At 38.3% G+C, this 23,764-nt stretch overlaps 1 protein-coding gene across 15 annotated transcripts; it reads left to right on the top strand.

The window, feature by feature from the left end:
* The first annotated feature begins 6,646 nt into the window (after positions 1-6,646).
* Positions 6,647-23,629, top strand: LOC100733348 (zinc finger protein 709-like). 15 transcript variants are annotated; one of them, XM_063260935.1, is made up of 6 exons: positions 6,657-9,259; positions 10,062-10,123; positions 10,288-17,983; positions 18,629-18,755; positions 19,048-19,105; positions 21,497-23,629. In XM_063260935.1, exons 3-6 carry the CDS (start codon positions 17,948-17,950, stop codon positions 22,509-22,511), a joined length of 1,236 nt encoding a protein of 411 aa, XP_063117005.1. In that variant the 5' UTR covers positions 6,657-9,259; positions 10,062-10,123; positions 10,288-17,947; the 3' UTR covers positions 22,512-23,629. The 15 variants fall into 15 exon arrangements, with proteins under 15 accessions (XP_063117001.1, XP_063117005.1, XP_063117007.1 ...); XM_063260937.1 differs by having other exon boundaries at positions 6,657-6,786; XM_063260934.1 differs by having other exon boundaries at positions 6,657-10,123.
* Positions 23,630-23,764: the final 135 nt, after the last annotated feature.

Here is a 23,764-nt window from a genome sequence, read left to right on the forward strand (position 1 = left end):
TTTTTGGCAAAGGAGCCTAGCATGTTCACTAGAAGAAACACAGCCTGTTTAATAAATGCCACTGTAAAAACTGGCTTCCCATATGCCAACAGCTAAAACTAGACCCATGCCTATCACTGTGTACCAAACTAAAGTCAAAATGGGTCTAAATATTAAAAGAGAAATGCTAAATCTGCTGGAAGACAAAGTAGGTAGAAATCTTGAAGACATAGGGGTGGGCTGAGAATTCATGAACAAAAATCAAACTGCATAGGAAATATTTCCCAGTTGAAACAATATAGTAGCCATTGTTTGTTCTCTGTTATTTGGTGCTGATTGCCCTGTAATATTTTCATTCTCTTGAATGGATTTATACTATTTTGTTATGTTTGATACTATCATATATGAAGTTATGCTCAACTATTTCAAAGAAAGAAACATTATAGTAGTTACTGTTAAATACTGTTAATTAAGGGTTGTCTTGTGGGAAAGACTGTGTTGCTTACATTGTTCTGTTCTAATCTGCTTTGTTATGTCCTCTTTTGTCTTAATCTCTTTATATTTCAAAATATTTCTCAGAAATATTACATATACAATATACAAATTATACATATGTATACATATGTACATATACATGCACATATACATATTACAATATATATACAAAATATTTCTCAGAATCAACAATTGAGATTTCACCTTATTAAAAAGCTTTTGCATGTCATAAGAAATCTCTAACAGAGTGAAGAGAAAAACCTGTGAACTGGACATATTCTTAGTCAACTGTCCCTCAGACAAAGGACTTCTAACTAGAACATATAAACAATTTTTAAAAATCAGACCCCCAAAATTCAAAGACCCAATGCAACAATGAGCATCTGAGATGAATACATTTTCTTTGTTGAAGAAATACAAGTGGCTAATAAATACATGAAAAAAAATGTTCAGCATCATTGGTTATTAGAGAAATGCAAATTAAAACAACACTGACATTCCCTCTCACTTCTGAAAGAATAGCCAGGATCAAGAAGACCACCAATAACAAATGCTGGAGACGCTGTGGGGAAAAAGGAACTCTCCTGCACTGTTGGTGGGAGTGTAGACTGGTGTGACCACTGTGGTGGTCAGTCTGGAGATTCTTCAAAAAGCTGGGATTGGAAGTCCCATTTGAGCCAGCTATTCTACTTTTGGGCATATTCCCAGAATTGAAAACATTATATCAGAATGATATATGTGCACCCATGTTTATGGCAGCACAATTTGTAATAGCCAAATCTTAGAAGCAACCCAAATGTCCATCAATAAGGAATGCATAAAAAAGATGTGATTTTTTATACAATGGAGAACTACTCAGCTGTAAAGAAGGATCACATTGAGGATTTTATGGGTAAATGGATGCAACTTGAGGCCATACTCATAAGTGAAATAAATCAAACTCACATGTGTAAATACTGTATTGTCTCCCAAGTGTAAGAAACTGATAGAGTAAATAAGATACAAAATCTTCAATAAATACTCTGAAAGCGCAAGAAACTGCTCAGAGGGGAAAAAATAACTCGGAAAAGGAGAAAAGAAGTGCATACATAAATTTATATATAGGTACTTAAGATACCCAAGGTAATTGTACATCTAATTCTGTTCGTTCTTAGAACAAAACAGCTAACACAGGATTAGATCAATTTTGCATGTTTATATCTGGTAAACTGTGTAACTCTTTTGAAGATAACTATGCAAAATAACAACCCTAGTTATGTTCCTACCATCTTGTTTTGAAAGCCTATATTGTTATTGTTTTGGTCTCTTCATTACTGTTATTTATTTGTCTCTTTTGTTTCTTGTTTTTCTTGTATTATGTTTTGTTTTGTTTTGTTTTTCCCTCTAAAACAGAAAGGATGGATCTAGGCTTATACCTGCCTAGATCGCCTAAAGAGTTTGCAAGAATTGATTTTATTACATGTAATGGTATGAACAGCTACTTAGAAGAAAACAAGACATTACGGTAGCCATTGCTGATTTTCTATCATCTTGTTTTGGAATTCAATAATGCTTTTATTCTTTGTTTTGACTGGTTTTCATCTGTTCCTATTATTTGATTTCAATATGTGTGAAGGTGTCAACAGCTATTTACAGGAGAATGAGAGATATTATGGCAGTCATTGTTGACTTCCTTATTGTCTGGTCTTGAAGACTTAAAATGCCTTCATCTTCCTGTTCTGATCAGTTCTATACTATCTTGTTTAGTATGAATTCATTGTATGTGAAGATATGGACAACTATTTGGAAGAAAACAGGAGACAATGTGATAGACAGTGAAGATCTCCAGTTGTCTTGCTTTGAAATCTGTGTCATCTGTTACATTGTTTTCTTATGATATATTTTTTTTCTGTTTAATTTTACCCTCTTTAAAATAAAATTTAAAAAAAATTTCTCCCTAAGATAAGAAAAAAAGGAAATCTATTCTTACCATTTCTACTCAGTATTGTTTTGGAGATTATAGCCAGTACAAGAAGGCAACAAAACTTGAAAGGAAGAAATAAAACTGAGCCTATCACCAAACTAAGTTATGCAACTCTATAGAATCTGCCAAGACTGTTTCTATAGATAATAAATGACTTTAATTAGAATATAAGATAAAAGACCTACCATAAAATTGAAGAAGGAATAAGCACAGAAAAAAATGCTCATTAGCCAGTATGGAAATTCTGGCTTGCCTCCTTCTTGCAGCTAAGAAGTAAAGCTTGCAGCCAGAGAGCAAGTGCCACCGGGCTTTGGAGTTACCATCTTGATTTTGCTCAGGATGAGCTCTTCAGAGAAAATGTGAAGGTCATCAGCTCTCTGAAAAGTCCATCCCAGTCTAACATGCTTGTGTCCGCACCACCGTGGAGAAAGGAACCCACAGCCACATAGAAGCCTTTGCTGTGGTCACAACAAAGGCACGTCTCCGCTCCTATTTCACAGGTCCTACATGTGTTTCCTGCCTGCCCCATCTGATGAGGCCACTCACTGATCTCAACATCATGTAAACTGCTGTGCCAGCTCCCTCATACGATGCTCACAGCCAGGCCTAGAAAGCTGGAGGCGCGGGACACTGCTGTGTTGACAGATTTAGGCTCTGTGTGGCTCTAGGGTTCACACACGTCTCATAATGAGCACCATATGTGAGCTGATAGGAACAAACTGGCGTAAACAAAAATCTCAAAAGTTCAGTGTCATGGCACAAACCTGTAATCCCAGCAATTATGAGGGCTGAAGCAGGAGGAGAGTGAGTTTGAGGCTGTCCTGGGCTATATAATGACATCACCTCTCTAAAAAGAAAAACAAAGTCAGAGTATCAGCAAATCTCAACAAAAATATGCAGCTGCAGAGGTAGGGGTGTGGGGCTTGGGTCGGATACTGGCACTGTGCTTACCTAGCACAGGCAAAGCCTTCCTTGCCTTTGATCTGGAATGCTGCAAGAACAAATTTTTTTAAAAAAATTGTTTCAGCATGCTCTAAAGGATATAACTGCATTGTATATTTAAGTGTATAAGATAGATAAGATAATCATATTACTGAGTTTTGTTGGATTATTGAACAGATTGTTTGCAGTCTCACTGTTTGAAAGTCCACTTTATATGCTTTAATATTATAAATTGAACAACTATATCTAAGATAACAATATGTAATCTATTAACTAGTGATTTCCTACTGTTTTTTCTCAAATTCTGTATAACTTGTACCCTTTTTCTGTTTTTTTTTTCTTTTTCTCCTTAAATAAAATTTTAAAAAAAAATTGTTTCATCGATTGCAGTCTGGGTTTGACTTCTTCCAATGCAGAAACATCATGTAAACACAGCTGAAGAAAAAGAGTAATTACCTTGTGAGAAACAGAAACCACAGAGAATGGATGAAGCCTCAAGGCAGAGACCAGATCTGGTCCCTCAGGTCACACTAGCATGACTCACCAGATAGATAAACTTTTTTTTTTATCACTACTGGGGATTGAACTCATGACTGCCTGCTTGCAAGGCAGGTGCTTATGCCACTGAGCTAAATCCCCAGCCCCAAGATAGATACACTTAGAAGTGTGCTTTACAAATATCCTACACATCTCCCAAGCAACCAGTTGTAAACAAGAGTATCACATGATACCACATAATATTTTCCTTCCAGGAATATTAGTGTCCAAAGGTAGAGAATTTAAACCTGTGAGGAGGAAATATGCAAAGCTTACAATCTGAAGTCCTTGTATACCTCCATTCTCCTCCATGTAGCAGAACTCACAATTCAAACATGCATATGATCATGGACATAAGCTTAAAACAAACATCGCTACAGACAAGTGGATGCATGTTGTACATTATTTTGCAAGCCAATGGAGGACTCCTTTATGAATTAGTAATTCACAGTAGACATTGATTCAGAAGAGCCCATGAAGAATATCCACCATAAGGTGAAGATGTGTATCACAGTGCTTTCTGGGATAACACTCTAATAACCATGAATGTATTAACCAAGTGTACCATCATGACAGTTCCATCTGTATGTACCCTAAAATTCACATGCTGTCTCTTCTATCCGGAAGAAAATTAATTCTTCATGTCTCTCTTTCATCATGAATACACATGCTTCAGGCCTCATTTAAACATTACCACTTCTCAACATCTTCTAGCACTCCTTGGCATGGTTTTTCAACATTATTGAACTCTTACAGACAGCTGAATTATATCACACTTTATTCCAAGCTTTCATAAGAAAATCTCTCAGTCTGAGCCCTGAGAAGATGAGGGCAGAGACGAGCTTATTCTTAGTTACTGCTGTCTCTCAGTAGGTACAATACTTGCAAATCAAATGAACACAACACTCATAGTGGTGACAATGTGAGAAAATAAAAAAGGGAAAGATCCCATGAGAACATGAAAGAAGGGAGTGTAAAACTAACCACTTAAATAAAAGAGGTAGATTTTCAACATTGATGGTGGAAAAGCAACTTGAACCAAAGGTATGTAGGTATGCTGGGCATGAAGAGGACATCATTAAATATTGTCAGTATGTAGATTGTGATAGCACAGGAAGGCTCTGAAAATTTTATCAGCACCATGCAGGCTGAAACTTTGACTGTTTTTAGAGGAATAATTCTGATCTTCAGCACACATATTTAAAACCAAGCCATAAACATGCAGAAAGACCACAGAAATAAAAAATTGTCCGATAAAATCTCATGGGTTTTGTAGATTTTGACAGAAGAGATTGATGAGTACAAAACTACACTATAGAGTGAAGTGGTGGGCAAAGCTAAAAATGATAAGGAAAAAGTGTATTATTTCAAGAATCAAAAACTCCTTAACAGATTGAGTTTGAAAGAATTCAGGTATAAATGGTAGGTAAAAGTCATCACCAAAGTGAAACCCATGTCCACTTTTGGAAAATAAATGGGAAGAGTGAAATGCAATTGCGTTCAGAAGTATATCGCACTGAGCTGACTCTGAGGCTGAAATTTACCATCACATTATGCAAATTCTATGTATTCCCTTTGCTGACCTTTCAAGCTGTCTCTTAAGGGGCTGGGGATTTAGTTCAGTGGCATAAGCGCCTGCATGGCGAACAGGCAGTTGTGAGTTCAATCCCCGGTACCAATAAAAAGGAAAAACACACACAAAAAAAAACAAGCTGTCTCTTAATTATTTTTTCCTCTTGTGTGTGATTTTTATCTATAGTTTGGAACTGTAGCTTCTCAAAAAAAGGAGGGAGCAATAAAGATAAAAACCATACAATGAGCATAGAAAAGATCTCTTTTTGTGTCATTTAAGGGTCTTTGTAGGGTCTCAGAATTAAAAATGATCAACCAGGGTGAAGTGTGAAGCTTTTCTAAACGAGTTGGAATATTTGCTTTTCTTTCATCTTTACTTTTTTGAGACTATTGCTATTATTTAACTCTAATTTCTTTGCTTACACAATAATTGTGTTCCTTAGCCGTGAGTAGTGGCTCACGCCTGTAATCCTAGCACTCAGGAGACTGAGACAGGTAGATTGCTGTGAGTTCAAGACCAGCCTGGGCTACAAAGTGAGTTGAAGGCCAGCCTGAACTGCATAATGAAACTGTGTCTCAAAAGACCAAAAAAAAAAAAAAAAAAGTAAATAAAAGAAAAATTGTGTTCCTTTTAGGAGGCATATATTCATTTCATCAGCTGAAAATGAATGAATTGGCAGTGTAAAAACCTTGTCTGTGAACTTGCAGGCTCAATCCCAAACAATGACCTGTCAAACACCCAGCTCTCCATCCATTCCATTTTATCTTGCCCTGGCCTGTACCCGTGATATTTTCCTGCATCAAGGGATTAATTCTTCCATAGGACACTGACCTTGGAACCTTCTTAGCACACAACCCCATTTTCAGGAACGGCACACTAAGTCCATTAAGAAAACAGAGGTAGTCTGGAAAGCCAGGAGTAAATTGCTTACATACAATTATTATTAGGCGAGGTGAGGTTGTCATCGTGGGAAACAGACTTGCCCAGAAGTTCCTGGGTTGCAACCTATCACTGAGCTCTACCCATGCGTACAACAGGAGTTTACTTCTCTACTCACTCCGGGCTCAGAGGGAGGGCAATGGGTCAGGAGCCAATCAGCGATGAAGAGGCGGGCTGCCTGAATTGTCCAATCAGGTGGGCCAATGTAGGAGGGGGTCTTCCGGTGTCGAGGCGCTCCAGTGCCAGTGCGGAGCAAGCAGCTGTGAGCTGCGCTCACCTTGCTGGGACACCTTTTTTGACTTCCACTGGCTGCACGCTGCCTGGGAAGGATTGTGGGACACCCTGAAGCCGCGCAATGGTGATGTTATAGGCCAGAAGCCGGAGATGGGATGGAATCGGGACTAGGTCTGGAAGAAAGTGGCCAAAACCAGCTGTGGGGAACCATAGCCTCCCTGCTTAGCTCCAGATCCTGAGGTTCTCCTGATGTTCGGTGTTTTTGTCCCTTTTTCCTCTACTGGGTCAGGGTTGGTTCTGGGTTCCCTGTATCCAGTCCCCACTGTGACATTCCTGCCCCACAATGCCATCTTGCGTGGCCCCAGGCGCTGCCTCATCTACAGCAGTGCGGGGAGACCCATGGGCGGGGGTTTGGAAAGACCCTGATTCAGGTATGGGTTGGAGCTGGGTGCAGCTGGATGTGCTATGTTCCTGGTCTCATTCATTTTAGTAGCAGATGTAGAGGATCTGACTTTTCAAATGTCTGTGATGCAGGGTCTCATACCATAACTCCTCTCTCGCCCAATGAATTCCTAAATTTTCAAAATTTCTCCGTATTGTCAAAGTTATAATAGGTGTTGATAAGTGCTACAAAAATCCAAACGAAAAATGTTAAAATTGCAGATGATGTGACTTAGGGGCACTGTTTACTAAGCAGGTAGTGAAATCCTGCTCTCAATGATACAATAAAATAAGGCTCGTGTTCTCCCCACATTGTGGAATGAGGTCATGAACCAAAAACAGGATGTTAGGAGAATTTTTTTGGAAATAAGTGTAGCTCACTGACTCCTTGGATGCATCCTGAGTAGGTGCCATGTGGCTGCTGAATCCAGAGCATATTACAGATAATGAGCACAGGAACTGCTCAATTGTTTAATGGCAACATGTATTTTTTAACTGACCCATTGGAACTTATACTCTTACATCCTTTTTACCATGTAAGTTTTATAGAAATCTGGAATTACACAGAAATGCAGGTTATTTTGCACTTTAAATTCCTGGAAAATCAGGAGTTTAGCAGAGTGGCTGCAACTCCCTGTAGTAGGGAAGGGGCTGCTTTCCAGGTGGAACTGAAGGAGTAGATTCTTGGTTCCCTGGCTGTAGATAACTGTTATTATAACGCTAATCAATATGGCTTATTTTCCAACTGTCTCAGGCTGTTTTCCCTTACTAGGTGCCTTATGCATAAGGTAACTCAGTAAAACATTTTTTGCATTAGGCTATTTAAATGTGACCTTCCAGAGAGTATAGAATGCTTAGGACAAGGGGGAAGAGGTGAATTATTACCAAAGGAGGGGAAGGGGTTCTTGCTAAGGAACCTCTCTGAAAGAGCTGCCTATTAAATCCAAGTTGAGAAACTTAATTAGGCTCTCTACATGGTCATGTGAGTGATGCTAGTAGTAGTGGAAAGGAAACGGGGGCTTTTGTTTCTGAAATACTTGCTACAGTTCTTGGACTGCGCCTACACATTGTTTTGAATTTGAGATGTTGATTGAAATGGGCTTCCTGTGAAGCCAGCATCGAAGTAGAGATAAATTCCCATAGTTAGGGTCCACAGGTGCGTGAAGGAACAGGAATGAATAGTTTTTTGAATAGGGAGGAGCATGTGGACTTGCTTTGAAATCTGTTTCTTTAAATTGTTTCCCTATGAACTGTTTTGTTCTGTTTTGACATGTTTAATCTGACCCTCTTTAAGATAAAAAACAAGTGTGTAGGACTGATAACCATATTACTAACTTTTTGTTGGATCATTGAGCAGAACTGTTTGCAGTGTCATTATTTGAATATCACTTTGTATGCTTTAATTTTGTAACTTGAACAACTATTTCTAAGATGACAATATATAACTTATCAACTAGTGATTTCTTACTGTTTGTTTTTCTGAAATTCTGTATTATTTCTACCCTTTTTTTCTGGGTTTTTTTTTTCTCTTTAAAAGAAAAGAATAGGAGCAAAGGAGAGTGAAAAGGACATGGAAGAACAGGTACTTGTTGGAGGAAGGTGAAATCAGCAACAACTGTGAACTCCTTCAGGTTGTTGTCAGATTGTTCTTCGGGGACAGTAATGGAAGGATTGTGTGAACTTCCTTTGGGTCAGTTATGGTTTTTTCACTTTCAAATTCAAGTAGCAGTCATAGATTCATTCTTTCAACTCTTCAAAAGACTTTCATAGAACATGACATTCATCAGATTGTATCCTGTTTGGAATGCTGTATTAATGTTTCTCCAGACCAGCTCAACCAGAAGATAGTATGAGGACTATTTTGCAAAGGGAAGATTACTTGGGGAATTTTTTTGGCTTATCTGTGTATTTGCTTGCGTTGCTCTGACTTTGTTGTTGTTGTTTTACAGTCCCCCAGTGTAGTCGTACTTTGGGTTACGTTACCAGGACAAGGGTATTGTATTGACCTTTTCAATGAAGACACTGGTGGAACCGTTTGAATGCAAGACACCAACCACATGCAAAGCTAAAGAGAAAACACTCCATTTCTAGTTCTAATTTATGCTGATTCTGGAAATACTTCTAGCTGCTTTATCTTGCATCAGCCTCTGCCTTCGGTACTGGGTTCTTTATTCCTATAACCCCCTTCCATTTCCATCACCTTAATGGGCCAAAGGGAGGTCTGCCTAGCATTGTGGCATCCAAGACCCTTTCCCCTGGTACTGGTTTAGTCTCTCTAGGGAAAAAGGTAACCATGAGCCTCTGTTATGTGTCCCATAAGTGACAAGAGACTGCATTCCCCAAAATACCCCAAAGTGTCTCCTGGGTTCCCCAAACTCTGAGAACAGAACTTCCATGTTGACATCCTGAAGAAACCCATGGAAATGACTTGTGGAGAGAGACACAGTTGAGATAAGGCACAGAGTTTCAGTTTGAGGCGCCCCTTCGTCTGTCCTCTGAGTCTCCCAGTGATGTCATCATAGAACATCAAGCACTGGATTGAGGTCAGGCTTTTTACATTAGTGACGTCTGCAAAGTAGTGCAGGTGGCAGAGACAAGGAGAGAGTGTGTAAGATCCGATTATTTGGGTAGTGTCATTCGTTCTGCTTGGGTTTGAGGTGCAGAGAATGTTGGCAGCTCTTGAGGTCTTCATTTGCCCATTCTGGGTACCTTGTCATTCAGGAGCTTAGATGTTCATGCTGCACCTGCTAAGTTGGTAGCTTTTGGTCACTGGTGATTATCACATCAGAAAACATATGAATGTGTCTCAACTTTTTTTTTGTTATAATCATAATGTAGAGCATCAGCAAGATTTAGAGCACAGGTAGAGGTCAGGGATGTTGATTGATGTCACATAACATACAGGACAGCCCTTAAAAGAATAATGAGCTAGTGCTCAGTGTCACAACTCTGTTACAGGTATATCTTCTTTCCGCACTTGTGAGCAGATTCATCGGTTCTGTTATACACCATAGCTTCAGGTACAGTATTTATTATGGCTATAGACCCTAGGACTGGTAAGTATTGTACGTGTGCTGTACCCCTGAGCTGTATATCTCATGTACATATAATAGTGTACCGAAGTGAGAGTATGTTAGAGAGTTTATCCTGTATTTTACTTGTTTCGTTTAATATTATTTTCCAGATTTATTCACATTTCTGTACATATATCTCCTGAGAGGGTCTCCACTGTTTGTCTCCAGAACATCTTCGTTGGCTTTCCACAGTCAAGGGAAAGCAGGTTTGTCTAGGTCTGTCACTGGTGTAAATGCCACGAAGCGCATTCTTTTGCTGCCCTAGAAGCAGATTTGAGAAAATGCCATAGATACTCAGAGCTTCCATTTAAATCTTAATGTATGCTATCCACACTGTCACCACCAGGGGGCAATAGGTCCTACTTCTAATGGCCAACCCGTATTAGGCTTTTTCTAATTCAATGTTTCATGGATTTATAGAGAAATTTAATTATATCTTTTCACAGTCTTCTCTTATGTATCCATCTTATACACTTTTTTCATTTCCTATGTAAGCCCTTCCATGCTTATATCCTCATTTTTTTTTTTTTTATCGGTACCGGGGATTGAACTCACGACCGCCTGCTTCCAAGGCAGGTGCTTATGCCGCAGAGCTAAATCCCCAGCCCCTATCCTCATATTTGTGATGCAGAATTATTTTGATAAAATCTTGGTTTTGTTCTAGGTATTCTTTGTCACTTGAAGAGAATCAACATTCCTTCTCTTAACTATCCCAGCTACATGTTAATTTTATGAAGTATTTTCCTTTTCTGAGCAGAAATCGTGTTGGTTTTTGTATATTCAAAATCACTGTAACATTTGTGGTTTTGAAATTTTCTTTCTGAAGATTTCTTCACTCCTGGCTTTTGTGTTATATCAATTTTGGGAGACAGGATCTCACTATACTTCAGCCTGGCCTCGACCTCATGGCAGTCCACCTGCCTCAGCCCCTGAATGTTGGGATTGTAGGTGTGCAACGCCATACTTGGCCTAGATTTTCTTCAGTAGTGCTTTTTTCCATATTTTATTTTGACATTTTATATAATTTTTAAATCTACCTAAAGTGCACATTTCAGTGTTTGTGATGCAAAAATCAGATATACTTTGCATATAAAATGAGCAATTTACCACCATAAAGGAGTGATGAATCACATTTTATACTTATACTGTCAGCTTTATCAAATCTCAGTTTGGTTAAAGCAAATGTATTTCTTGGTATTTTTTATACATTTTGTGACTCTACACGTTGGTTGAGTTCCAGTTTAAGTGACTAACTGTATAGCATATGCCAGGTAGTGGGAAAGGGTTAACTCTCCTCTACTTTTTTTTTGGTACTAAGAATCAAATTCAGGACCTTGTGCTTGCCAAACAGGTGCTGTGCCACCAAGCTATATCCCCAGCCTTACTTTTTAATTGAAGGTTTGATAAGTGTAACACTGTCTTGTTTTTCAGAAGTAGTTTCAATAGATGCTTGTTAAATTTAGAATTTCTTTTACTGGTGTAGTGAATTGGTTACTAGAGGTCAACTTAAACACCTTAAACACTAGCTGAACTGAATCAGCATGGTGCTGAGTGTGGATGCCCTGCTGAGGACTGTTGCCAGCATACAAAGGAGACCTGGCGAGGAAGAGAGTGTTGTGGGTCCTCCTAAGTGTTGCTGTTGTTTGGAGCCGTTGGTGCTCCTGGAGGAGCTTGTTATGCTGGCTCCTCTGATATGAACTCTGCTGTTATCATCGGAGGAGTTCAAACCTTGTTGAGAATGGTGCGGTTCACTTTGAGGGAGTTTTGGTCCTTACTATGAGCATCACTCCCTGACTCCAAAGGGGAAGATGAGTGCTGTTGGAGAACCTGTCACACTGGATTCTTGATATGTACTCGGCTGTTCACATTGTTGGAGGAGCTTGGAACCTCATTGTTGCTGAGAATGGCTGTGGTACTTTTCAGGGGAGATCTGGTCCTTATTTTGAGCATTGCTTCTTGGCCTCACTACAAAACCCTCAACCTACTGGCACAGATCCTTCATCCTGCTAGCACAGTCTTTCTAGCTTCCACCACTAACATTCGGGCCTTCCCAGCACAGGTCAGTGAAATAGACCCGCATGAGGCATTGTCCTGGGCTCTAGGTTCTCAGCTGAACTCAAGCAGGTTACTGCCATGAGATCCAATTTATTTTATTCTCCACAGTCTGCCTAATTTATAACTTCATACATTCCTGAAAATTTTTCCACCATCTAAAATTTAATAACTTAAAATTAAGTTACACTTTTAATTTCTTTATAATATCCCGTTTTACAAAGGTGCAGTGGTATAATCTGTACTGCCAACAAAAAGAGGCCAATACATGAAGATCAAGAGTTGATCTTCAGCATGAGTCACAGAAGTGAGATCCTTCTCAGAGCTCCTCCTCCATTATCCTCATATTTGTTCTCATTTTCATGTATTTTGTTGGTTGGTTTTTTTGAGACAGGGTCTCCCTATGGAGTGCAAGCTGGCCTTGCTTGTGGTGAGTCTCCTGCCTCAGCCTCCCAAGTGCTGGGATTACAGGCATGCACCAATACACCGGGCTTCTTTTCTAATATATTGATCCCTGTTTCATAAATTGTTGTGCTTTTGATCAAATATCTTGCTAAATATATTTCATAAAAGATATATATGTAACTGAAAGTAGGTATTTCCCATTCATTGACATTATATCCTAGAATACTTACTTAAATCTCTGTATTTGTAAATTTATTTCATGAATTTCTATTGAAACTTTTGTTGTTGTTTTGTTTTCTTTTGTTTTTTGAGACAGCCTGTCACTGTATTTCAGGCTAGTCTTGAGCTCACTCTGTGGCCCCAGGCTGGCCTTAAACTCATTGCAATCCTCCTGCCTCAGCCACCTGAGTGCTGGGATTACAGGTGTGCACCACCACACCTGGCTTGAACTTTATTTCATAATGTATTTTTCAGCTAGCCGTGGTAACTCGTACTTGAAATCTCAGCACTTGCGACGAAGATGCAGGAGGATCAGTACAAGTCTGAGAGTCAGCTTGGGTTACCTAGTAGGTTCAAGACCAGCCTGAACTACAGAATGAGACCCTGTCTAAATAATGAAAAGCATGTATTTTCATGTCAAAACCACTTGAGTGAACTGATAATATAGTTAAGTGTGACTGAGGTCCAGTATTCCATCTCTCCAGGGAGAAATGAAAACAGATTGGAACTGTGAAGCTATTCCTGCTTTATTATTTGTAGTAGCTATCTATTACAGTTTACATAATATTTATACTTTATAATTGAAGGAAAATTTCTTGTGTCCTACAGAATTTTTGTGAATTTCTAATTTGGGGAAAATCATTTCTTGTTTTATACACTGTGTAAGTATATCTAATATCTATTATCCGAATATGGCAAAGTACATAAGAACTAACAGTTTTTAACAATGTTTCTGACAGGTAGTAAATTCGCCACCAAAACCATCTACATAGGTATATTGATTGAGGTTGGTCTATTTCTATCTGAATGAAGATGTGCTATTTACTACTTGAATTTCAGGGAAATTTTGTAAGATATTTGCAATTTTTCTGCTAGTTTCATACCAATACAATCTCCTGCTAAATTGCTATTTTGACCTTTAAATTGTTATCCCCTTGCTTTAGTCTCCCAAAGAGCTAAGTTTTCAAGTGCATAGCATTGTTCCCATCTCCATTTTTAATTCAGTAGGAAATAAGATATCTGCTAAATATATAGAAATAAGATAAGAATGCTAAATATATAGATTAAAAATAAATACATTACAGTAATCATTGAAACAATGCCTAAATCAAATATGTTTCCTAGAACATGCTCACTGTGACAAGTTTACACCCTGATCACCCATGTCTGTTTGCAATGCTCCCAGTGATGCCTTTTCTGGCACTGTTACCAAAACCCAGTGAGTTGTTCAATTTTGGCTTAAGAACTTAATATAATGGTCTCAGTTTTAGCTTTCACTACAGTGAATGTTAAGGCTATTAAACAGTATAGATGAGAAAAAAGACAATGTAATGCCCAACAAGTTGGCCAATAACATAAAGTTACTATTTGGTCTGTGTCACAACTTAAATTTCGACATTGTGTTTTCATTCTGTTTTGGATCTCAGCATATATAATAGCCATGTTTGTTGAGAAATATTGACCCTTGTCTCAGGTTATTTGCAGAGGGGAGGAATCTTTGCTTTCCTGTGGCAGCTCCAGCCAGTTCTCTTCCTGTCTCTAGCATTATGCTCAGTGTCGTTATCAATGGGCCTGTTGAGCCTCCTTTTCTTTATCACTTGTGTGTCCTGGACTCACCGGGTGTTCTTGTTCTTTACCATTTGCTACATGCACTTCCAGTTCATTGTTATGGGCCTGTCTGTTGGCCTGGATATGTGTTACTGTGTGCACATTGGCCTCTGCACTAGTGTCTGACTTATGGCTTTATCCAGGAATGTGTTCAGTTATGGCAATTATGGTGACAATACTAGATTTCTGTGTTGCCTTTGGTGAGTCTAATGTTATCCAAGATTTTCTCTGCCCCATTTTCCTTCATGAGGGTGCCCTGTACAGAGGAGAAATTCTACTCGTCAGGTGTGTGATCACATGAGATGTGTATCCTCGCTGTCCTCTCTCTGACTTCATTTTGTCTGCTGTCTTCAGGGCCTCCTCTGCTGAGGGATGGCAGATCGCCGTAACCTCACGGTGTTGGGCCAGCTCTGGCCTTTCCTAGGGCAGTTATTTCCAGCCCAGATTCTAAAGTATCTCTGAGGACACTCTGCAGGGTCTGACACAGAAGTTCAACAGTTCTGCCACTTCTGTTCCGAGGGACAAGACAACAGGAAGTCCTGTCCTCGCACTCTCACCTGGTGCGGAGGCGCTGGGTGTAAACAGATGCACGCTGACCTCCGAGTTTCTTCCTTTTCTTCTCTCCATCTGTCTTCTTTACTGCTCATTCTCCCTGCCTACCGCGTTGCTTTTTCTTTTTATTTCCCCTTCCCATCTCTGCTTTGTTTCCTTCCTCTGTCCCTTCCCTTTTTCCCCTTTATAGCTCCTTGCTTCCATTTGTGGCTCTCATGCCTCTTCTTTTTTCATTGGCTCCTTCTCAAACTCTCCCTCTTTCCTGCCTTTCTTCCTACATGTGTTAGTATTAGCTGCGCTACAAATAGTTCTCTACAGTCTTTGTATATTCTTTAAATAAAAATTGCCTTTTATGCCACCTTTGCTTACTTCCTGATTTATTCACTTTAAAAAGTATATTTTAAACCAAGTTCCTTTAGAGTATTTTATTTAGCTCCTAAAGTAACCTAGCCTCCTTATGTCTCATATTTCCCCAAGCCATGTGAACTGCTACACTACTGTGTAAGTGGATAATTCAGCACTATTTCTGTGTCTGTGTGTTATATTCCGAGAGCATTCACAAATTTTGACAAACCATACAGTTCAGATGTGCCATACAGTTCAGAAAAATGCCTATAAGTGCTTAATTTTGTATTTCAAGTCCTAAATGTGCAATGTTTCACACAATTGTATAATTTAATAAAATACTCAATTAATAAAGTGTTAGGGACCAGAGATTTAGCTCAGTGGTACAGCACCTGCCTGGCAAATGTGAGATCCTGAATTCAATTCCTAGTACCAATAAATAAATAAATAATAGTGTTGTCAGGTGCGGGGCATTTGGGTGGCATCCTAGGGTACTGAGGGCTTTAAGAACAAAGCCGAGGATACTACAGACCACTACATGTGGTAGAGCACCCATTTATGATGCGGAAATCCTGCTGTATCTGCCCGAGATGGGTTGCAAGGCAACAGCCACTCAGCAGCAAGAACTAAATAATGCTCTTGGACTGGCTGCCTGCAAACCTCCCACCAAAAGACAGTTGCGGACGATATCTGTGGTTTCTGCCAAGTTGCAGGATTCCTGAGAGCAATTATTGGTTAAATTCTAAGGAAAAATCTGTGAACTGAGGCCATGAACTCTAAATTGCAATTTTGCAGGGTTATATGACACCCTGGGACTATTTGGAAACTCATCACTGGGCCTCAGGCTCTGGCTGAGAGGATGCGAGTGACTAAAATCTACCTCACTCAACCTCTGTTGGCCTATGGATGGCCACTCTCCCACTTTGGGGACTCTTCCTAATTTACCATTGTGACTTTTTCTAAATTGTATTCTTTCAGTTTCCACCCTTGGAATTTTCAGTAAATGATAATTCTAGAAATTGACCAGAGAAATATTTTCACGGAGTTTTTGTTCTTGTTGCTTTTCCATCTCACTGTTGTTCACAAGTCCTGGTATGTGAATCGAGGGCAAAGTGCTTTCTCATCCATTCTGCTGCCATGTGGTTTGGAATTTTTCAAGTTCTTGAAAAGACTCACACATATCTCTAGGAATAATAACACATATTCTCTCTAAGCAGTGGAAAGGAGTCAGTGGTCTGCAGATTTTGGTAAACTCAAAAGAAAACAGTGAGTGTATATAAATTTATTGTCCATGTTGCAATAAGTCTGCTTCCTTATTGTGTTCTTCCAGTCTTTCATTTTTCTTTAATGATTTTCTCTAAAAAGATTTGGTTCTTGTTTTCTATTTGGTGTTTTCTCTTGGGTTATATATGTTAACAGTCATTTTTTCAAATTTGTATTCATTGATTTTTACTCCTGCTACAAAATTTTTGTACTGTGTAAACAGCAAATATTTTCTTCTTGTCTTCAGTATTTCCCATGATTTTGATATATTTCAGTTCTTCAAATTCTGACTATTAGTTGATTGTCTTCTGAGGAAACACTTTTTTTTTTTTTTTTTTTTTTTTGTCTTTTTTTGAGACGGGGTCTCGCTATGCAGTTCAGGCTGGCCTTGAGCTCACTTTGTAGCCCAGGGTGGTCTCGAACTCACAACGATCCTCCCACCTCAGCCTCCTGAGTGCTGGGATTACAGGCGTGAGCCACCACACTGGCTGGAAACACTTTTTTCACATCTAAAAGTTTTTCACAATGAATTCTCAAGGCATTCAAGTTTATCTTTCCTATCTCAGTATGTAATTCAATTATCTTCCATGGAAGAGTATACAATCTGGGTGTACAGGTATGTACCTATTACTCCCTGAATGTAGTTAAAACTGACTGTGATTTCCTCCAGAGGCATACAGCAGCAAGTCTATCAGTGAATCAATATTCTGTATATGTGCAGAAACATTGAAGACTTTCTTGAGAGCTAATTGTCATTCTATCTAGTAATAATAGTCTTATGAAAGATGGAATTTGGATACTTTTTATGTATGTTAGGTAGTCTAGCTTAAAAAGTATTGCTTAAAAGGTATTGAAGATGTTAATGTGGGGGGAACACACTGGGGGTAAGAGGTACCAGGAATTGAAGTCAGGAACTTGCACTTGCCAGGCAGCCACTTGTGCTGCTGCTGAGCTATATCCCTGGCCCCAAGATGTTAAATTTTTATCATATAGTACTGCTATAAATTTTTTTAACAAATCAAAGGTGCCATTTCTGACAGTTTTTTTAAGTTACCGTTTTGGGGTGCCATTGGAGGCTAGATCTCACTTTGTATTTCAAACTATCCTTGAATTTACTGTTCAGCCAGCGGAGTACTCTAATTCCATGGTGATCTGCACTGGCTTTCTGAGTGCTGTGATTACACACATGTACCACCACACCTGGCTGCAATTTTCCTTTTGTGCATAATTACTTTTTGATTATTGGATTTTCAATGCACATAATATATTTTATTCATCTCTTTCCCTTATTGCTCTCCCATAACCCCTAGAGTTTCTAACTTCTGAATGCAAGGTGACTATTGTGTGACACTGAACTGTGAGGTAAAATACCACCTTTTCCCTATTTTCTATGCTCATAGACTTGTTCCAAATAAAACTTTTTCCATTAGCATTTTAATTACTACTCATAAATCTTATTTGATGTTCAACTTTTTTTATGAAACCAAATTCAAGTTTCTAAGTGTAACCGGGAAAGAAGACTCACTGCCACAAATAATAAGATTTCAAAGAGAGATTGCCTACTGTCTTTCCAAACATCCATCAGATACTCACTGCCTCGGGGTCTGTGGGGCCTGCCATAGAGCAGTGCTCAGGGACCCTTGCAGTGGCCCCGCAGAAGAACCAGTGCTCCTGTTCTGCTGTTGCTTTAGCAATGAGTGGCAATCCAGTATCAGAATTGCTTTTTGAAAAAGTATGCATACGCATGCATTTGATGACAAACCCATGAAGTTTGTATTTGAAGGATACAGGTTTTTGTTTAATTTTTTTTTGTGAGACAGTTCAGACTAGCCTTGAGCTCCCTGTGTAGCCCACACTAGTCTCAAACTCAAGGCACTTCTACCTCAGCCTCTTTGAGTGCTGGGATTACAGATATGCACCATCAAATTTGTCGTTCAAATCAATTTTTAATGAGAAGAGCCTGTGAGTCTGAACCTTCCTTCAAGAAACCTATGTGTCATTATTTAGGAGCCACTGACCTTGCAGGATGTGACTGTGAACTTCACCAAGGAAGAGTGGGCTTTGCTGAATTCAACCCAAAAGCAGCTCTACAGAGATGTGATGAGGGAAACTTTTAGAAGCATGGCTGTTATAGGTAAGGATGACATCACTGTATCATTGATACAGTCACAGAACATAGCTGTTCATCAGTGCAGCTTCATTAGGTAGAATGTGAAAATATTTTGAAGAATGTCACAGGCCTGGTTATACTATGTCATGAATCTAACGAATCTATTTTTGGAGGATGGGCAATACTGGGAGTCAAACTCAGGACTTTGCCCTTGCCAGGCAGGCAATCTGTCACTGAGCTGTATCCCTACCCCTTGAAACTTGTTCATTTTTATGCAATAATATAGGGTCTCCTTATATTTCTGTCTACAATTCAGGTAGAACCTGGGATAACAAGCAAGTTGAAGAGTACAAAAATAACTGGAGAAATCTAAGGTAATTTGCACTCAGAAAAAAGAAAGTTCCTCAAGAGTCAGTGTGTGAACATAGATATCACAACCAGAGAAATGTGGCCATGTTCAAATTTATTTAACCTCACAAATATTCTCCAATGATGTACACAGTTTTAATATGTGTAATCTGAGGACTGAATATGGAAATACTCCAATATAGAAAACTGAGTACTGATATCATGCAACAAGTGACACTGTGACATAAGTACAAAGAATATGCTCTTTCGCTGGGCCTGGGAGTGTGTGCCCCCAATCCCAAGTCTGGGGAGGATAAAGCAGGAGGATCATCGCAAGTTCAAGACCAGTGTGGGCTACAAAGTGGACTGCATAGCAAGACCCTGTCTCAGAAACAAAAAGTTCCTTCATGGTCACCTTCATGAAAGTATATAAAATTGCATTTAGGTGTTGTATATAGGTGTATATTTTTAAAAAATGAATTTTGAGTTTTGACAGAAACACATCTTCAGGATATCTATTTAGGTATAGATGTATCTATTATAGCTACTTATATATGAGAAATTCAGTATCTAAAAAATTGCTAACCTTGAAGCAGTATTCAAAGTACAAATGAATGCTAATGTTGTAATAACAAGTGTTTCAAGCCATCCAGAGAAACTGAGTTCATTCATGTTTTAAAATTCTTTGAAGGCACCCTCCAACATTTTTGGTGGAAATGTTAAGTATAGTCACTATGGCAATCAGTAAAAAGATGTCAAAAAGTAAAAATAGATGTTCCATTTGGTCCAGGAATACCTCCCTTGTGTATAACCTCAAAAGAATTAAAATTATCATGTTGTAAACCCAAGTATCAAGTTCAGTCATCTAAGAATTGTAATCCTTTTTTTAGTTTTCCTCACAATCCAAGAAGTTGTATTTATAATCCCATTGAGATGTCATTGTAATCCTAGCAAGATAATTTTAATCTACCACCACCATGGCAACCCACAGCAAGAGTAAAAACACCAAGACATATTCCAAGTTAAGGGCAGCCAAGGGGTCCTAAGTCATCCTCGTGAGGACATGCGGACAAAGACCCTGATCCTAAACTTCTCCCAGACTTTATTATCTTTTGAAGAAAGGAGGTGGCTCAGGGATGAGTGATAGTGAGGATGGCAGGAATTATGTAATTTGAGCTGGCTGGCCAGGTACAAGATTGGCATTTCTGTAAATTACAGAGATAAAGATATGCAGAAGGATCAATTTACCTAATCCAATTGGGGTAGCAGTGAAATTGTTTTGGGGGCTATTGCTTTGGTTTCTGATATGCAAATTCTTGTGCCCTGGGGAGTCATAGCCTCTTATCTTGAGGCGTGTACCCAGTTGACATTCCCAGAGCTATTGGCTCTAACATCTGGCGTGCTCAATCCTGTACACGGAGAACACTATGTGAGGAAACAGGACTGTCTGTAGGCCATAGAGATTGCATATTAGCACCTCAGCTAGCTTATTTGCTATGCTTAGAGCCAATTGAAGAGAGAAGGAAATACCCTAACCAGCTTTTTACATATCAGTATAAGGAAAGGAGTCTCCAAATAATCAAAGTCACTGTTTTGTATTCAAAGGGAGTCACTGGAGTTGTCTCCCACATTATCATATTATACTGATACATGCATATGCATACTCAAATCAGGACAATTTATAACAGCTAAGCCTTGGAATCAGCCTCGATGTCCATCATTGGATAAATGGATAAAGAAAAATTTTGATAGGCTCAGCATGGTAATTCATTCCTAGCACTCTGATAAGCTGATTCAGCAGTATGGCAAGTTGAAAATCAGCCTGAGCAACTTAATTACTGCGAGTCTCTCTCAAAATAAAAAAAGCTGGAGATGTAATTCAGTACTAAGACCTGTGTTTAACCCCCAACACTAAAAAAAAATTATGCTATCAGCCACAAAGATGAATGATAGTCATGTCATTTGCCATGAGAAATGGGTGGGCCTTCATCCTATACTGTGAAAAAATAAGTCAGACACTGAATGTGAAAAGTCGCATGCTTTCTCTTATATGAGAAACCAAAGGCAGGGTGTGAAATAAATGAGAAGCAATTAAAAAAGGAAAGTCTGACTTTTTGGAGATAAGGAAGACAAATGGTAAGGAGAGAAAGGGGAGAGTGATGAGAGAAAAACTATGAAAATGATCAATATGTGATACACATGTAAATCAATTGCCCAAAATGAAACCAAGCCTTCTATATTGCAAAATATACCAATTTAAAAATTCCTAAATGACTACCACTTTTGGGAATGGCTGTTTTGAAGGTATCCTCCAGGGCTTTCAGTTAATTGTCATAATTTTTAGGAGAAATCAAGCCAGAATTTGTGGTAAAACATTCATATGGAAGCCTATTTGACTGTTTCTTTTTCTTTTTCAGAAATGAAGTGGTAGAGAAATGCTACCCCCTAAATATGGCCACCATAGCTCACACTGGAGTGAAGACATATGAGTATTTGGGATCAAAAGAGAAACTGTGTAAGTGTAATGGACATGGAAGAACCTGCAGTGATTTCCACTTCTTTCAGAAGGACGCAAGAACAAAGACTGGAGAGAAACCCTATGAATATGATCAGTGTGGGAACTCCAACCTTAATTTTAGTGAGAGAACTCGCCTTAGAGAGAAGATCTTTATATATAAGGAAAACTTGAAAGCCTTCAGCACACCCAGTGATGTTCAGATCCATGGAAGAAATCACAGTGGAGAGAACTCTTATGTATGTAAGCAATGTGGGAAAACTTTTAGCACACAAGGTCATTGTAAAACACATGAAAGAATTCACACTGGGGAGAAACCTTATGTATGTAAGCAGTGTGGAAAAGCTTTTAATACACATAGTGACTGTCAAAAACATGAAAGAATTCACTCTGGGGAAAAACCTTATACATGTAAGCAGTGTGGGAAGGCTTTTAGAAGGCACGATAATTACAAAACACATGAAAAAACTCACACTGGGGAGAAACCCTATGTATGTAAGCAATGTGGGAAAGCTTTTAGTACACAACAGTATTGTAAAATACATGAAAGAATTCACACTGGGGAGAAACCTTACGTATGTAAGCAATGCAGAAAAGCTTTTAGCACAAATAGTGATTGTCAAAAACATCAAAGAATTCACACTGCAGAAAAACCTTATACATGTAAGCCGTGTGGGAAGGCTTTTAGAAGACACGATCATTGTAAAATACATGAAAGAACTCACACTGGGGAGAAACCCTATGTATGTAAGCAATGTGGGAAAGCTTTTAGTACCCAAGGTCAGTGTAAAATACATGAAAGAATTCACACTGGGGAGAAACCCTATGTATGTAAGCAATGCGGGAAAGCTTTTAGTACACAGGGTTATTGTAAATTTCATGAAAAAATCCACATGAGAGAAACCTTATGTGTGTAAGCAATGTGAGAAAGGTTCTAGTAAACAAGAGTATTGTTTGTACAATACAGGACAAATTTCACACTGGGAGAAAACCTATGTATGGAAGTAGTGTGGGAAAGCTTTTAGTACTTTCATGTAAAATAAATGAAAGAATTCACAAAAGGGAAAAACCTTGTACGTATGCAGTGTGAAAAGCTTTTAGTACACAATATTTTTTTTTTTAGTACACAACATTATTGTAAAATATATGAAAGAATTTATACTGGGAAGAAGCCCTATGTATTTAAGTAATGTGTAAAAGCTTTTAGTACACAAGGTTCCTATAAGATACATGGAAAAACTCACACTTGGCATTAATTCTGTATATTTAAACAATACAGGAAAACTTTCAGCATTCATGGTATTTGCCAAAGCTATAAAGACCTCACAAAGGAGAGAAACCATATTATGTAAGCAGTATGGGAATGTACACACATATATTATCAGATACATTACAGAGCTGATCTGGAATGCATAGTTAAGTTTGAGGCTAGCTTTTATATATACTAAGACCTGTCTCAGGAAAAAAAAAAAAAACTACATGACAGAAGTCTCACTGGGAAGTAATTTTATATGTGGAAGTCTATTTTGAAAATGCTGTGAAAAAAGTCTTGATGTCAATATTTCTCCATAAAATTTCCAGTAAATACATACTGGATATTTTATAGATATTTATAAATATCTGGATTATATATTTGCAGTGTTCAATGTAAAATACTGAGTTGACATAATTAGGTATTCTGTGTGTCTTTGAGCTTAATAGATGTGTTTTATAATTAAGCATAGTGAATTTAAATGTGCTTTTTATTTTCCAGTAGAATTAGTATTTACAAAGTTTTTGTTTAGCCTTTAAATTGGGAGATATATTGCTCTCTTCAGCAGCATGTATACAATTGGGAGGCATAGCCACTAAAAAAATGTTGTTAATGCTATTTGTAAATTGTTAGCTTTTCCCATTACCTTTGTTTTAAATTTTTGATGTGTATACTTTATATTCCGTGTAACAAAAGATATTTTTAATTGCATATTATATATCAAGATATATATTTTGAGAGACTTATGAACATGTTTTTGATAAAGTTGATGTTTTCACACAACTTGCAGAATTTTTTTATAAAGATTTTTTAATTTTTATTTTTAAGGTAATAAAGCCAAACAAAATAAAATAGAGTAGATCCAATCAAAACAAAACAGTGAAAGCACTATAGGACTTCAAGAAAAGATAGTAGAAA

The sequence above is a fragment of the Cavia porcellus genome, unplaced genomic scaffold, assembly GCF_034190915.1.
Source record: "Cavia porcellus strain 051 isolate PalLab524CR breed Dunkin Hartley unplaced genomic scaffold, mCavPor4.1 scaffold_14, whole genome shotgun sequence".
Taxonomy (NCBI): domain Eukaryota; kingdom Metazoa; phylum Chordata; class Mammalia; order Rodentia; family Caviidae; genus Cavia; species Cavia porcellus.

Excerpts from the sequence above, each read along its gene's own strand:
- LOC100733348 (XM_063260931.1), top strand. The coding sequence starts at position 17,948 with ATGCAAGGTGACTATTGTGTGACACTGAACTGTGAG. Across the intron at positions 17,984-18,628 it reads GTGTGACACTGAACTGTGAG|GAGCCACTGACCTTGCAGGA; the intron begins GTAAAATACCAC and ends GTCATTATTTAG. Across the intron at positions 18,756-19,047 it reads TAGAAGCATGGCTGTTATAG|GTAGAACCTGGGATAACAAG; the intron begins GTAAGGATGACA and ends TCTACAATTCAG.